This window comes from Papaver somniferum, unplaced genomic scaffold (genome assembly GCF_003573695.1).
Source record: "Papaver somniferum cultivar HN1 unplaced genomic scaffold, ASM357369v1 unplaced-scaffold_35, whole genome shotgun sequence".
Lineage (NCBI taxonomy): Eukaryota > Viridiplantae > Streptophyta > Magnoliopsida > Ranunculales > Papaveraceae > Papaver > Papaver somniferum.
Genome location: NW_020645971.1, coordinates 6813618 through 6830028, shown reverse-complemented (window position 1 = coordinate 6830028; position 16411 = coordinate 6813618). Strand labels below are relative to the sequence as shown.

Genomic DNA, 16411 nt, shown 5'->3' with positions numbered 1-16411 from the left:
GAGATTTTGAAATTAAACTGATTTGTGGTGGAAGTAACAATAAGGAGTTGATTAGTGTTCCTTGCATATCTTCTTTGATAACCCCTAACAGCTCTGTGGAGACTAAAGCAAGAGCACCTATTGGGTTTTCCACTTTTCTGCCAAATAGTTGATTAATATCTCCTTATTACATCTGAAATTGAGGCAGACGAAATCGAGAAAGAAATGGGCAGAGAGAGCTGCTGATGAAGATGTGAAGTTGTTTCTATCAGAGAACATCAATAAGAGTTGGTTCTTTTTGAGATGAAGAAGAAAACACCTGATTCTGATGCCGCTGAAGCTAGGGTTTGGTTTTCTTGAGAGAATCAGATAGAGATGAATGTTAAGTTCCAGAGACTAGAGAAATGTGGTATGTGCTTGAAGGGTTCAGATCGAGAATTGGACATGGATTTGATGCAGAGACGAAGAATTGGGGTTAGGGTCTAGTCGATTAAACAAAGAAGAAGACTTGCTGCTGAAATACGATGATTATGCACTGTACAATGATTTGGGAACCGACCGTCCCATTCTCGGAAATTCAACTGAGTTACCTTACCCTCGGCGAGGAAGGACGGGGCGAAAACCAAACAAAAAAGGTTTCATAATTTATACTGCTTAAACTTTTTTTCCTATGTCGATTCTAAGATTTACCAATTTTTACCTTTTCTTTTCTTTGATCATATTTTTTTTAATACAAATTCATTGATTTACTTGTAGATCCAAATTACGAAACTCGCTTGTTTATATTGAACCTGAACATATACATTCCAAGAGATGAAAAATTTAGTCAGTTGAAGTTCTCAGACTTTATAGCTTATGCGGTGAAAGCACTGGGTCATGTCGTTCGTCCAGAAATTAAAGCAATGTTTGACAAAACACCTAATGAATTCGATAGCTTCGACGACGTGCTGCATCTTTACGAAGGATACCAGGGACAGGAAGTTAATCAAACTGGAGATTCCCATTTGTTGACATCAAATTGGAGCCTCAACTTAGAGTTTGTTAAAGAACTCTTTCGTTCTGACGGCGAAAACCCCCTCAAATTCCCATTTCTTCTTCATTACTAATTATGTGGTTATTATAATTATACATGCAGGTGATATCTTCATGGAAAAACTTGTTGCAAGGAGATAAGTTGTTTGATTGCATAACATGTCAAGATCAGATTTGGTTTTTAGTCTGTTGGGTGTTGTTTTAAGTTGTTATGCAGCTATGAATATGGATGCATAACCTGTTATGCATCTACAAATTTTTTTGCATAACTTGTTATGCAGTCCAGAAAACGGTTGCATAGCACGTTATGCATCAACTTTTTCGTCACTTTTGAAACCAACAAAAACAAAGACTGCACAACTTGTCATGCACCTACAATAATATCTGCATAACATGTTATGCAGTCGTGAAAATTGATGCATAACCTGTTATGCATCCGAAAATATGGTTGCATAATGCATTATGCATCGAGAAATTTATTGCACAATCTTTTATGCATCGAGAAAATAGATGCATAACCTGTTATGCATCCGAAAATATGTTTGCATAATGCATTATGCATCAATTTTTTATGTACGCACTAAAATCAACCAAAACAATGGCTACATAACTTGTTATAGATGCATAACTTTGTTATGCAGATGCATAATTTGTTATGCAGTCGAGAAAATGGTTGCATAATTCGTTATGCGTTTGCAGAATGTGTTATGCATCTTTTTTGGTGGCTGCATAATGGTTATGTAGTCAGTTTTCGAAATTTTGCCTAAAATGATGATCACCTCCGATTTTTTCGTGAAAAACAAAAATTTAATATTGTTGTTTGTACTCGTTGCGTAGCTCTCTTAAAAAGATTTCCAACGATGTAAAATTTGTAAAATTCCAAGACGCGGATTTTTAGATATGTTATATCCAAGTTGTGTTGCCAATTATACCCCTGATGCATAACCCGTCATGCGGATGCATAATCCGTCATGCAGACATTTTTAACAATTTCATATAATTATGGGTGTCACGGTACCTAAAATTAATTGTGGGCCTGAAAATGAAAATATTTTCTTTTTGGGTCTCCCCCTAATTTCCCCTTTCTACATTAGTAAATGCATCGCCCAACAGATAATTTAGTGGCTCAAGCCTGTTAACCTTCTCCCGAAGTTACAGATGCAAGCTTAGCAACACTCTTGTGACCTTGACATTGCAAGTTTCTCTCTACAAGTTTCGGATAGCAAGGTGGGCGATGGAATATTACTTTATCAAAGGATGATGCTTACGCAAGTCCATTTCAACAGAGATTCACGATTCACGCATTGATCAAGACAGCAACATTGATATTACTAGCGCTGACTTAGGTGCAACAACAACAATAGATAACCCCTTCTTCTTTTGTAGATGAAACAAGGAAATAGATAATACTAGCCAGTGCAGACTCACTAAGGAATCTCTACCCAAAGACTAGCATATCAATGAAGAGGTAAAATTTTAGGCCCTCTTTCTTAACTAAAACAATTTACTGAATGTCTGAATAACAATGACTCATATTTCTCTTAAGGGACACTCCGAAGTGGTTGTTTTTCACGTAGTACTCTGACTTGTTTTTGAATATCCCAATACAAAATGTAAAAGAAAGTTTCAAAAAGAAGAAAAAAAAAAACAAGAAAAGAAACAAGAATATTACCGCGTTGGGAGAAATAACTCCATTGCACCAAAAATACACCTTTTTTTTTTTTTTTGATTGTCAAGTTTCCTGCAACTAGTCCACTGGTCGAGAATTCTTTTACTAGAAAATCAAGTTGCGTTCAGATTCCCTTCTAAAAGATGTGATTCAAAAGCTCTGGATGTCATGTTGGGACTTGGGACCAGGTTTTGAAAAGCTTCTTCATAAACTAAAAATTTTAACCTCCTGGAAAAAGTAATGGGTTCCTTGTTCTCTTGACCCCGTAAGGAAAAAGCTAATAAGCTTTATAACCTCTTTCTTGGAGATGTCTTCTTATATCATCATATCTTCATAATTCTGTGAAGGAATCAAATATACAAAGGATTGATGTGATTCCTATCATTTTGAGCATTGGCCTACGCTACAAAAGATTCAAGGTTTACCAAGTTGGCAAGCTTTTATGGCCCATACGAGATTTTTACGAAGAGTTTCAATCAGTTCTACTAGGCAAACTGTGGACAATCATTTGGTGTCCTAAACAATTCTTTCAAAATTTGGACACCCCAAAGAAAATATCCATTTAAGCTACAATGGTTGCAGTATAGGTATCAGTACTGATTGATACAAATACGTATTTATATACTCAAGCTTATCGATACATTATTTTTTGTTCGTCTCCCATTTTCATCCAACTGTATAAATAGCTAAAGGTACATTTTGTTGGTATCAAAAATAGAGTTTGTATTGTACTAAAACCGATCACCTGTGAAACGCTACCAATACCCGAAATTCTGACCCATGTCAGTCGGGCTATGATTCAAGCAAACCGAAGACCGTAAAAGACAAAATGAAACTAATATCAGCCATAATGTTATTAGCACCCATGCCATGAACGTATTCTCTCCAAATTTTAAGGAAGAACAACAGAATCCGGGCAGGAAACACCATAAAAATCAAAATGAATCAAAATGTCTTAAAAATCTTTTCTAGAGAAAGAGAAAGGAAGCACAAGCAAATCTTTTAAAGATAGAGACACATCTTTTCTAGATAGAATTATTTGTATATATTTTTTGATGATGATGATAAGAATTGTAAATATCATCACTTTGAAAATGCTATATGTCTTGTGTCCGAGGACCACTTCTTTTTCAGCACAGATGGTTTTGCTAGCATAGTTGCAGGAGTCAATTCTCAAAAATATATCCAAATGATAAGAAGAATGTGTGAATGGATAAAAGTAAAGATGCTAAGCTGTGGAAGGCTGAAGGATACTGAGTCAGCAGCGCATAATTCACCGACAGAGACTATTGTCACAAATTAATAGCGACAAAATCGTGACGAAAGAAGATTAGTGGTGCATTTGTGCAAACTAGATTTCTAGATTTTGTCCGAGTTCTACTGATAAATGAACAGGGGTGTACACAATGCCCGGAAGCCTGCGGCTTGCCATGTACCGGCCGGGTCCGAAAGTGTTCATGGACGCCCGATATCCTGTCATGGGCTAGTCTGGTCCACCCGATAATTATAAATGGGCAGACCCGGGTTGTTGTTCAAATATTGGAGTCCGGCCTGTTAGCCTGCTCGGTAGCCTGTTTAGTTACCCGGTCTGCCTGACTGCCGATAACATGGAATAAAGTTTTCTACTGGTGTGATGGATTTCTCAAGAACTTACATTTCATATTTGGACAATTTATTGGGGTTAGAGAAAATTCTGAATTACATTTCACAATAATGAATATGAATTGCTTGAATTATCATTTGAACGAGTTACAGATATATCTTCGTCCATCAAGCCAAAAAAACAAACCTATATACTTTAAAATTTTGAATTATCTCATGGGCCCGAGACCTGCCCGACCCGACCTGGTTTAGCCTGTATTGTTTCATGGGTATGGACGGGCCATAGACATTAAATTTTTGATGTTGCCCAGCCTGGCCTGGCCTGTTAATCTTAATGGGTAGTAAGAACTATAAACCTGTCCTGCCCGGCATGTGCTATAATAGGGCTTGCGCTGGCCTGCCCGGCCCGATGTACACCCCTATAAATGAACGAAGAAATTCAAAAAGATTCTAAAAGTATTGCCTTTTCATGTTTCCCATTCAGTAGACCCACCTTTACGGAATTTCATTCTTGTTTGCTAATTTCTTTTTTTTTTTTTTTTTTTGATGGAAAGAAATAATTTATTAACTAGCAAACATAGTACATGAGATTTACATTTTCTCGAAAATATTAGAATCTATGCTAGTTGAAAGAACTTCTTGATGCATGTTATCTGACATGTGTTGAAGCTTTTTAATCCTTGCCTCCTTCGCAATATATTCCGCTGCTGAGTTATTCTTCCTCTAAATATATTTCACTTTAGCTTGAGGAAGGTTGCCCAACATTTTTCTAATTTCTTGCAAGGTATTTTCCGCTGGCCATGAACCGTCTGTGCTTACCTTATTTAAGTTGTCCGGCAAAGCTTTACAGTCAGTAACTATGAAGACGTTGGATAATATGTTTTCCTTTAACCACGTGACCGCCTTTAATAGAGATTTTGCTTCCGCATGGAAAGCAGATGTCGCCCACTCTGAGCCCGCTGATAGGTGCATGAAGGTTTTCTCGTCAACTAAATATAGAATGAAGGCATATCCCGTCGACACATCCTCTTTCTTGAAAGATGCATCAATGAAGATTATCCAATCCGAATTTAGGTTGGACCAAGAACAGTTGGTAGAAATTTTCAGTTGAGTATTTACTTTACTTTGAATGATATTTGTCGGGGAAGATTGAAGGAAAATATTGATTTGCCCTATTAGGTTGATCGAGTATGGGTTAATTTTCTCAAAAACTACCGAGCATCTATATTTCCAGATGAACCAAAGGATGGTAGAAATTTTTACTTGAAATTGGCTCAAGTTAGCCTCCGAAATCCACCATTTAACCCAGGAAATAATTGAACTGGGAGTGAAATTGGAGAGAATATTATTTAGGGATAGTCCAAACCAGGATGCTCTGGCAAACGGGCACTCACAGAAAAGATGGGATTCTATTTCCTGCTCTTGATTATTACATAACCTGCAAATCGGGTCTATTTCCTTGTTATGTGCTCCTAGTCTAGCGGAGGCTGGTAGAACTTTTTGAGAAAGTTTCCAGACGAAAAGTCTTATTCTAGGAATAACCTGCATTTTCCAAATCTTATTCCATGGAAAATCTCGGCAGTTATTAATGTCTTGATCCTGATTGGCTAGAAAATTACAAACATTTTTGGCTGAGAAATTACCCGAGTGATGATGGCGCCATCTGATGATGTCTTATTCTTGATTACTTGGATTTAGAGCTTGTATTTTAATCCTATCTTCCGGGGAAAAGAATTCATTTAGCTTTTCCTGATCCCACTTATTTTGATCTGTTATCAACTCTTGAACTCTTGTTGGCATCTGCTCTTGCACATTTGGGACTATTTGGATTATATCTGTGTTCGGAACCCATCTGTCTTCCCAAATTTTCACCGAAGCTCCGTTTTTGACTTGCCAAACGTAGTTACTTTTTATTAGCTTTATACCTTTTTGTATACTGATCCAAATCCAAGACAAATTCGAAGTTATGGATTTTTCTAGAGGGTGCGAGTTTGTGAAATATTTTGCTTTAACAGTTTGACCCATAATTGGTCAAGTTCGGTTACCAGTCTACTTGCCAGTTTAGTGAGGAGAGATAAGTTGAACTGATGAGGGTTTTTAATTCCTAGACCACCTTGGGAAATGGGCTTGCAAAAACCCTTCCAAGCTTTTATAAATCCTCCTTTTCTTTTTTGCCCATCATTTTTCCACCAGAAGTTTCTCTAAATTCTGTCGAGTTGATCAAGGGTTTCTTTTGGCAGTGCCAGAACTTGCATTTGATAGGTTGGATAAGATTGAAGGATAGATTTTATCAAGACAGTCCTACCCGCTTGAGACAAGAGTTTAGATTTCCAACCTTGAAGAGTAGAGTAATTTCGTTGTAGGAGAGGTTCAAAGTTGGCTTTTCGATTCTTATCAAACAACAGTGGAATTCCCAAGTGTTGATGGTGGTTTTTAGCTCAGGGTTAAAATCGTAAAAACCTTGCATCTGACGTCACTCTGCAAGGAAACGGTGTCGTGAGTGCTAACCTCTCCACCGACGTATTTATTGAGTCATTCAATATATTTACATGAAATTTATCCAGACTGAAAAATGTAGCAACCATCCCAAACACTCTGTAAATTTCGGCACCTCGCCAATGCAAGACTCGCTGAGTACCTTCCTGTGTTGTGTTCCCCGGAAGAACCCTTCATATCGGTATGGCATGACGGATTTATGTTCACTCGCAGCGGAGTAGCATGAACCTCCAAGTACCAAAGTTAAGGCCATCGCACGAAATGCTCAGACGGAAAGCACACTGCATTCTGTAGATAAGGATTTTTGTGGCAGCATACAAAATCCAGCCGATTATTGTGATAACTCACAAAAACTCATAAACCTGACTAATTTGCAAAATTAAGGTTTCGCGCCTCGCGCAGTACACTGGACCCCGTTGGTCGAAAAACTATGCTTATCCAAAATAAGGCGATTAAATCCGCCACAACGCACTGGAAGTGTGACCACGCCCTAGCTTGCCGACCCCACTTCCTATCGACCAATCAGGTCGCTTTAAACTCCGCCACACACACAAAGAAGTGTATCCACGCCCATGCCTGGCCTGCCCTCTTACATTAACCAATCGGTTTACCTTAAACTCGCCACAATGATGAAAAGAAGGAAACCACGCTGGATGGTCGCAAATCCAATTGGTTTCCCAAAAAATGCACACGCCAGGCACACATGCTAGATGCATTCCAAACATGCCAAACATGGACACTCGCCCCATGCGACGTGCTACATAGGCTAATTAGGGTTTCGAAAATCCAAACCCTAAGAAAGATTTCCACACCGACGTGCCAAGGTTTCAATGGCTATGGCTACACAGTCGCGCCGAAGGCATGCACGAGCCCTGCCATCCTTGCTGCATGCCGCTAGCACGAGTTGAAAGCGCCACTGCCAATTGAAGGTAGCCATGATCGACGACTATCTTTCCTCCTGAGATGCAATCTCAACCATCCAAGTTCGCCACCAAACTAACGGACTTGTGGCAACTTTTGAGCGACCATGCCGCCAAGCCCTAAATTTTGGCCACGGTGCCAAACCCTAAATTGGCCATGGCGCCAAGCCCTAGCCTTGGCCATGGCGCCAAGCCCTAACCTTGGTCGTTCCGCCAAACCTTAACTTTAGTCACAGAGCCAAATCTTAAACTTTGGCCATGCCACCATGCCACGGCCACTTGCATGCCACCATGCCGCAACCACTGGCATGACACCATGCCACGGACACTTTCATGCCACCATGCCACGGCCACTGGCATACCACCGTGCCGCAGCCACTGGCATGCCACCGTGTCGCAGCTACTGGCATGCCACCATGCACTACTATTGGCGCCACTTCGACTAGCCAAAACGAGCCTAGCATCACATATGTTATTTACCTACGGCAAGCCTCTCAATTCTAAACTTGCCACACGTAGCAAAGTGCTACATGTTTTCCACGAAAACATTCGAGACATCAAAACATATCACAAACTGGGGGATAGTCATCAGGGTATTGGTCTGGCGGTTTACAACATGCGGCGTGTAATACTCCCGTTACAGAAAGTGTCATAAAGCGGGGCGGTTAGTAATGGAAAGAAATAATGGTGTAAACGTATCCTTCATTATGGGAACATAAATTGCAGGCGTTACCCGTTTCTCTCTTCTTATACCACTCAATCGTTTCCACTTCCCACGAGACCAGGGTACGTTTTGTTGCAACTTGTATAAATAGGACTCACCTATTTTCCACCAACGACAAGTTTTGGTCAGGAGAAAAATACAACATCCAGAAATCATCTGATAGCTTTTCATTCAGCTAGCCAATTCAACTTTCTGATACAAGTCACGAAACACCCACACTTCGAGAATCAACTATTCTGGTCTCAACATTTTTTTCGCTTCCCTCCCTAAGACCAACCCTTCTCCTTCACTTTGTGACCGAAGCAAGCCTGTAACGGCCATTTCTTGGTTTAGGCCAGGATTGTACAGATTGATCTCTCGAATCAAAAGTACTCCCGTGCAGTACATTGTTTAGGGTTTAGATTTGTTTCTGACCCACACACCCGAAATTACCAAAATCAGCAGAAACAGTTTCACCCACAAACAATTGGCGACCACAGTGGGAGGTTAATCTCTCGGTTGCAATATCAATTTTCAATTCCCAATTTTACTTTTCGACCTCAGTTCTCATAAGATGGTTGGTCTTAGATCTGAATCCATGATCCCAGACTCTGCTCGAACTCTGGGGAATGGCAATGTTCCCTCTCCCAACACGACACCTAATGGCGCAACCGATGGGGAAATTCCAAGATTGGCCGAATTGGCACGAGTTCAGGAGATCCACGCAAGGAACATGGACCTGATGAAGGAAGCGATCAACAACATACTCAACTTTCTTATCAGCCTGACATCGAATCTGAGTGATTCACCCATCCCAGAAACTCCAAGATTGGGGACTGACGTCTCAGATGATCGCTCTCAAGTTAACATCTTCACCACCAATCGGAAACCGGTAGACCAGGAGTCAACCGCGTTGGTGGAAAACTTGTGTGAACTTCTACACCTTTCAAAAGACCAGCGAGCAGAAACATTCGTTGCTATCAATCAAATAGCCCTAGACGCGCGTTTGGTTCCTTTACGCCCAGAAACTTCAAGGATGCCAGAGATGTTCATCAACAATGTAACATTTACTGAAGACGACATGATGGCAGAAGAAGGACATAACCGAGATCTACACGTCACCGCCCGCATCAAAGATGTGGAGTTCAAAAGGGCCCTCATAGACACGGGTGCGTCCTCCAATGTCATTACTCTTAAAACGCTGAGGACAACCAAGGTGCGGCCGAGCGAAGTCATACGTCAGCCTACCATGATGACGGATTTCGAAGGCAATCAATTCAGCACGTATGGATACATATCACCATTGCCTGAAGACCATGATCATTCCTTCGACATATCACCAGTGCCTGAAGACCATGCTGAACGGAGAAGTCATCCGCATCCCCACATCATTATCTCCCCACGCACCAATCTGTGGTATGGAGATGTTCGAACCAAAGAAGAATTCGCGAGATCCAGCAGGAAAAGTTCGCTACATTCCACTTCCAACGTGGGCATCAACCGAAGAAGAGGACAGGCTTACATCATTTCACAAAGAAGCTCGGTCTCACGCAATCCCTCCAAAGGAAAAGCACGCCAGTTTTCCCTAATCGAGCGGAAATCTGACTCATTCTCATACCAATAGGGAGCGTGCTTTTATCGTAAGTCGTGATGAAAAAGGGGAAATCGTATATCGGCGCCGCTGTTAGCAATTAACAGGGGAGACTACCACCCAGTTCTCCGCCTAGTAGAATGCAATCACAGCAGCAAGCCACAAGAGGAGGTGCCAGATGCACCTCGATAACTACAAGACGGAACCAACTCCACCACAGATGAACTTGAAGTTGTCAACATCGTAAGTGAGGAATCTCCGCGTCCTGTCTCAATCAGCTCGGCTCTGTGTACTGACGAGCGCGCAAAACTTGTGGACCTTCTTAGCGAATATCAAGATGTGTTCACATGGATGTACGAGGAAATGCCTGGTTTGGATGAGAAGCTGGTCACTCATCATCTACATATAATACCCGGATCCAAACCAGTCAAACAATCTCCGAGACAGTTCAGACACGATGTGGAGGAACATATCAAGATAGAGATTCAAAAACTGCTAACCGTCGGTTTCATCAAACCCATCCACCATCCCACCTGGTTGGCAAACATGGTTTCAGTGAAGAAGAAGAGCGGCCAAATCAGGTGTTGTGTTGATTTTAGGGATCTAAACAAATGCTGCCCCAAGGACGATTTTCCTCTTCCTAACATTGACATGCTGGTAGACGCCACCAGTGGACACGGTATGTTTTCTTTTATGGACGGATATAGCGGCTACAACCAAATAAATATGTACGAGCACGACGCAAGTAAAACAACTTTTCGAACTCCTCTCGGAAATTTTTACCATATTGTGATGCCTTTCGGCTTGAAAAATGCCGGCGCCACCTACCAACGCGCCATGACCACAATTTTCCACGACATGATGCACAAGCAAGTTGAAGGTTATGTAGACGACATAGTGGTTAAATCGAAAACCCGGGCGGCTCACAAAGAGGTGTTACGACAAGTGTCGCGAATACAAACTGAAGATGAACCCGTTGAAGTGTGTCTTTGGCGTTTCTTCGGGCAAATTCCTAGGCTTCCTGGTGACCACCGAGGGAATCAAAGTCGATCTAGTCAAAACCCAAGCCATCCTCACGATGCCTCCCCCGCAGACCGTGAAAGAGCTCCAGAGTTTCATGGGTAAGGTAAACTACATTCGGCGTTTTATACCGGGTTTAACTCAGCTTGTCGCTTCATTTACCCCCTTGCTGAAAAAGGGAGCAAGCTTTGTATGGACCGCACTACAACAAGAGGCATTTCAGAAGATTCAACAGATATCGTCATCCCCAGCCATCATGAAATCCCCGATACAAGGAAGACCGTTGTGCCTCTACACTGCCTACATTGACATTGTTGTCGGAGCTCTTCTCGCCCAAGAAGATAACAAAGGAATTGAGCACCCTATATACTACTTCAGTCGAACTTTGAGAGATGCCGAACTCAGATATCCCAAAGCAGAAAAAGCGTCCCTAGCCCTGATTCACTTCATCCAAAAGTTTAGGCATTATCTGCTCTCAAACAAAGTGAAGCTGATATCTAAGTCTGATCCTGTGAAGTTCCTACTTTCAAAACCGGCCCTGATAGGAAGGCCAGCCAAATGGATCCTTCAAATGTCAGAGTTCGATATAACCTATGCTTCCCCCAAATCTATCAAATGACAAGCGGTTGCGGATTTGCTAGCAGCTTTCCCAGGAGAGAATACCACAGCGCTACACGAGGACCTTCTTGGGGATTTTCCGGAAATTTCTTTTGTCAGAGAAGAATCGTGGCTATTGTTTTTCGATGGCTCCGCCACCCCTAACAATAATACCGGAGGAGCAGACGTGGTCCTAGTGTCCCCAACGGGTGAAGTCTTCTCGCATTCCTTCAAGCTAGACTTTTATTGCACCAACAATTCAGCAGAATATGAGGCCTTTCTCATAGGGTTGTGATTAGCCAAACAAGCCGGAGCCACGCGTCTGGAAATAAGAGGTGATTCCAAATTACTGGTCAACCAGATGAATGGAGTGTACATACTGAAGGAAGTGACCTTGTCCCCATATATATCCGAGGCACAAAGCCTGCTAAATTACTTCGTCGATGCGACCATAACACATGTTGGTCGCGGCAGCAACAAACATGTTGATTGCCTAGCCACGTTAGCATCGAAGCTGCAGTTCGAAGGTTTAGAAGAAACCCTGACAGTAAAAAAACGAACTATAGCTTCGACATGGATCTCGCAACCTGAGGAGACTGAAGACAACGACTGGAGAACACCGATTATCCAAGAACTTAACAGCTTGCTCTCCCAAGGAAAGGTCAGTCTCAAGACCTTGCAAAACTTCTTCATTCTTCACGGGATATTGTACCACCGGAACTCATACGGTTACCTGTCAAGATGCCTCGGAGACAAAGAGGCACAACAACAGCTTAACCGTATTCATAGCGGAACTTGCGGAAAAACGTTGGTGGTAACACTTTATCGTCGCCTGCAACGCCTTGGATACTACTAGCCAGAAATGGAGGCTCAATCTCGTCGCTCCAAGGATCTTGCTCCAATTTCCAAGCACCGCCGCATCAATTGGAAGTTTTTACTTTTGACCATGCTGGGGACTGGCAAAAGCCGTACATCAGTCATCTTCGCGACGGCGTACTCCCTGCAAGCAAGAAATACGCAACCAAGACAAACAAAGATCCAAGAGATTCATACTCCATGAAGAAATCTTGTATCGAAAAGGTTTTGGAGGAGATTTGTTACGATGCCTGGGCGAGGCAGAAATCCCAATCATGCTGAAAGAAATGCACGAAGGCGAACACCAAGGGAAAGAGAAGTTGTTTCTCCAAATACACAAGCGATACTACTGGCCGACCATGAAGGACGATGCGGCCGCTTTTGTTCAAAGATGCCACAAATGTCAAATTCATGGAAATCTTATCCATGCACCCTCTACTCCCTTGAATTCGGTAAGTAGTCTGTGGCCGTTTTATAGCTGGGGACTCGACATCATCGGGAAAATTAACCCGCCGTCATCAAAACAGCAGGAGTATATAATAACCGCAGCAGAGTATTTCACCAAATGGGTCGAAGCCATCCCTTTACGAGGAACTACTGGAGCCACAATTGCAGCGTTCATTAAGGAATATATCATTTGTCGTTTTGGCGTGCCCAAACACATCATCACCGATAATGGCACTCATTTTGCCAACAAGCAGGTGCGAGAGTTACTTGAAGAATATGGAATTAAACAAGTCTTCTCCACTATTTACTACCCCCAAGGGAATGGGCAGGACGAAAGCAACAACAAGACTCTAATTCGAATCTTCAGCCGGACAGTGCAGGATAACCCTCGGACATAGCACGAACAACTGCTAATGGCGCTTTGGGCATTTCGAACATCACCAAGGAGCTCTACTGGCGCCTCCCCCTATTCCCTCGTCTACGGCGCAGACGTCATTCTCCCGGCAGAAATTAAAATCTCATCGGCTAGGATTGTCAAAGAAAGCGGAGTTCGATGGAACGAAGCCGAAACAACAAATGCCAGGGTAGCGGAGCTAGACACATTGGATTCCATAATATCTAAAGCAGAGGATCACGCGCAAGCATATAGAAATATAATTTCCCGAGCATATGACAAAGCTGTGAAACCGCGAGTTTTTCAAGTAGGGAATATGGTGTTGAAGACCGCCAAACACATCCAACAATACATGTCAGCACCAAAATTCTCCCCAAAATGGGAAGGGCCTTACGTGGTCACCAAAGCATATAACAGTGGATACTACAAGGTTGTCAAGAAAGATGGAGGCAGATTGGAAACAATCATCAATGGAAAATGGCTCAAGGCATATTACGCCTAGCCCTTACCCCACCTCTCGTCGTCTCATAGCACGGCTAGTCAGGCACTTTTATGTTTCCATCACATCCCAGTTATCAAATTTCATTTAGTCAAAGCATATTAATGAAAATTACCTTATTTCTCCAAAAACCAATACAAAAAAAAAAATACATATGCAGAAAGAAAACAAGGCACCTCATAACTACATAACTTAGAAAATCCCGTCCAGTAGATTATAATTCCTTGAAACATCATCTTCAACCTGTTTTGATATCTTTCAGTCCTACTCTTCAAGTCCTGGATAGCCTTTCCCACATTTTGGGATTCCATGGCCAAAGCCCTCTCCTCTTCCAAAATGGCTTTTGTGGCAGGAACGACGTTGGCAAGAATACTGGCTCTGTCAACCTTCACAATGACAAGGCGACGCCGCATCCAACTTACATTAAACTCAAGAGATTCACATGTAGACACCATGTTTTCCCACATTTCAATAGTTGATTCCGTGACGTCGCGGATGGATGTGCCTTCCATTTCAACAATCATAGGCAGGAGACAATTCACGGTGGTGACCAAAACCGACGAACAATGCTTGACCACGTTCCTGGTAGCAATATGGCCATACCTGCTCCATATTTTCGTATACAGAGTCACGAATTCCTTTCGCACTAAGAATTTACCGACGCTTCGGTAGCTAGAAGATAAACACTTCATACGGATTTCAAATGACAAGCCTGCACTGGGATATTCATGGCAAGATATACCCAAACCAGCGTTTTCCAGATCAGCAGTGGTCGGTGTTCTCGGGTTCGAATAAAGAGGGGCGGTCAGATCATCATCATCAATGACGGTCGCACATGTCTCAGTTGGATATCTCTGCGCAAAAGAAAACCTCCCTTCGTCACTCGTCAGCAATAATAAACAAATATCTATTGGTTAACGAAAGAATACGGGTATGATCTTCTCGACTCGGATAATCCGGATGGGGGAATTGTCGCAAGTGTCACACCGCTTGCGCTTGACTGAAGAATCCGGCCGGCTCGAGGATGATTCACTTCTGCTCGACATGATGAAAGAAATATGGATTCAACAAGAGAAACCTTTGCCTTGAACGGGGAAGGATGATACCGTTTCACCGGCATATATACTGCGGAAACCCCATAGAGAAACGGATGCTGATCAAACGTGATGAGCCTACATGACAGCCGAAAAATCAGCAACAATGAGATCTCTTGTCGAAACCCTAATGAAGATTAAAAAAAGGTCAAACATTCAAAGGAGGAATATGTTTCCTAGCTCGGAACCCTGGCATGGACGCGTACCTGGAATGTATTCTCCTTTCCGCAGAGGCATTAACCATGCAAGAGGACGGCCAAGCCAAGCCAGTGCCAATGGCTTCACACCAAGACAACATCATCTCTGCAGCCAGGCCAAGCCATCTGCGTCACGACCAAGCGGAGCCAAGCCAGCAGCGCCGACGGCTTCACGACCAAGCCAGCACCAACAACTTGCATCCGCCCAGCGCTATCTTCTCTGCTCGATAGCCGATGCACCTGCGACCTTCTCAAACGCCAACTTTTCCGCTCTTGACAAGTGTCGTCCGCAGCCCAAGCCAACGCCATGAACCATTCCTTTACCAGTAGCCAAACATACCGCACTGGTGCCAACATCTCATGGCCAAGACGAATTTATACAAAAGTCGCCATCACAAGGATCACAGATTCCTCATGCCTTCCACCAAAAAGTTAGTTGAATTTCCCTAGCAATCTCTTCACGTTTTTACTCTTTCGATTTTACTCTTGTCTGACACCATCTCATGCTTACCACGCAACGATGCCACTGTTACGTGCTAAGCAGGGGACTTAATGTTGATGGTGGTTTTTAACTTAGGGTTAAAATCATAAAACCTTGCATCTGACGTCACTCGGAAAGGAAACGGTGCGGAGAGTGTTAACCTCTCCACCGACGTATTTATTGAGCCATTCAATATATTTACATGAAATTTATCCAGACTGGCGAATGTAGCAACCATCCCAAACACTCTATAAATTTCGGTAACTCGCCAATGCAAGACTCGCTGAGTACCTTGCTGTGTTGTGTTCCCCGGAAGAACCCTTAATATCGGTATGGCATGACGGATTTATGTTCACTCGCAGCGGAGTAGCATGAACCTCCAAGTACCAAAGTTAAGGCCATCGCACGAAATGCTTAGACGGAAAGCACAATGCATTCTGTAGATAAGGATTTTTGTGGCAGCATACAAAATTCAGCCGATTATTGTGATAACTCACAAAAAACTCATAAACCTGACTAATTTGCAAAATTAGGGTTTCGCGCCTCGCCTAGTACACTGGACCCCGTTGGTCGAAAAACTATGCTTAGCCAAAATAAGGCGATTAAATCCGCCACAACGCACTGGAAGTGTGACCACGCCCTAGCTTGCCGACCCCACTTCCTATCGACCAATCAGGTCGCTTTAAAATCTGCCGCACTTACGCAGAAGTGTATCCACGCCCATGCCTGGACGACCCTCTTAAATTAACCAATCAGGTTACCTTAAACTCGCCACAATGATGAAAAGAAGGAAACCGCGCTGGATGGCCGCAAAGCTAATCGGTTTCCAAAAAAA

The 16411-nt window shown here is 42.6% G+C and overlaps 1 protein-coding gene across 1 annotated transcript; it reads left to right on the top strand.

The window, feature by feature from the left end:
* Positions 1-354: 354 nt before the first annotated feature.
* On the top strand, positions 355-1085 carry LOC113342270 (linoleate 9S-lipoxygenase 5-like). Its single transcript, XM_026586864.1, has 2 exons — positions 355-388; positions 736-1085. Exons 1-2 carry the CDS (start codon positions 355-357, stop codon positions 1083-1085), a joined length of 384 nt encoding a protein of 127 aa, XP_026442649.1.
* Positions 1086-16411: the final 15326 nt, after the last annotated feature.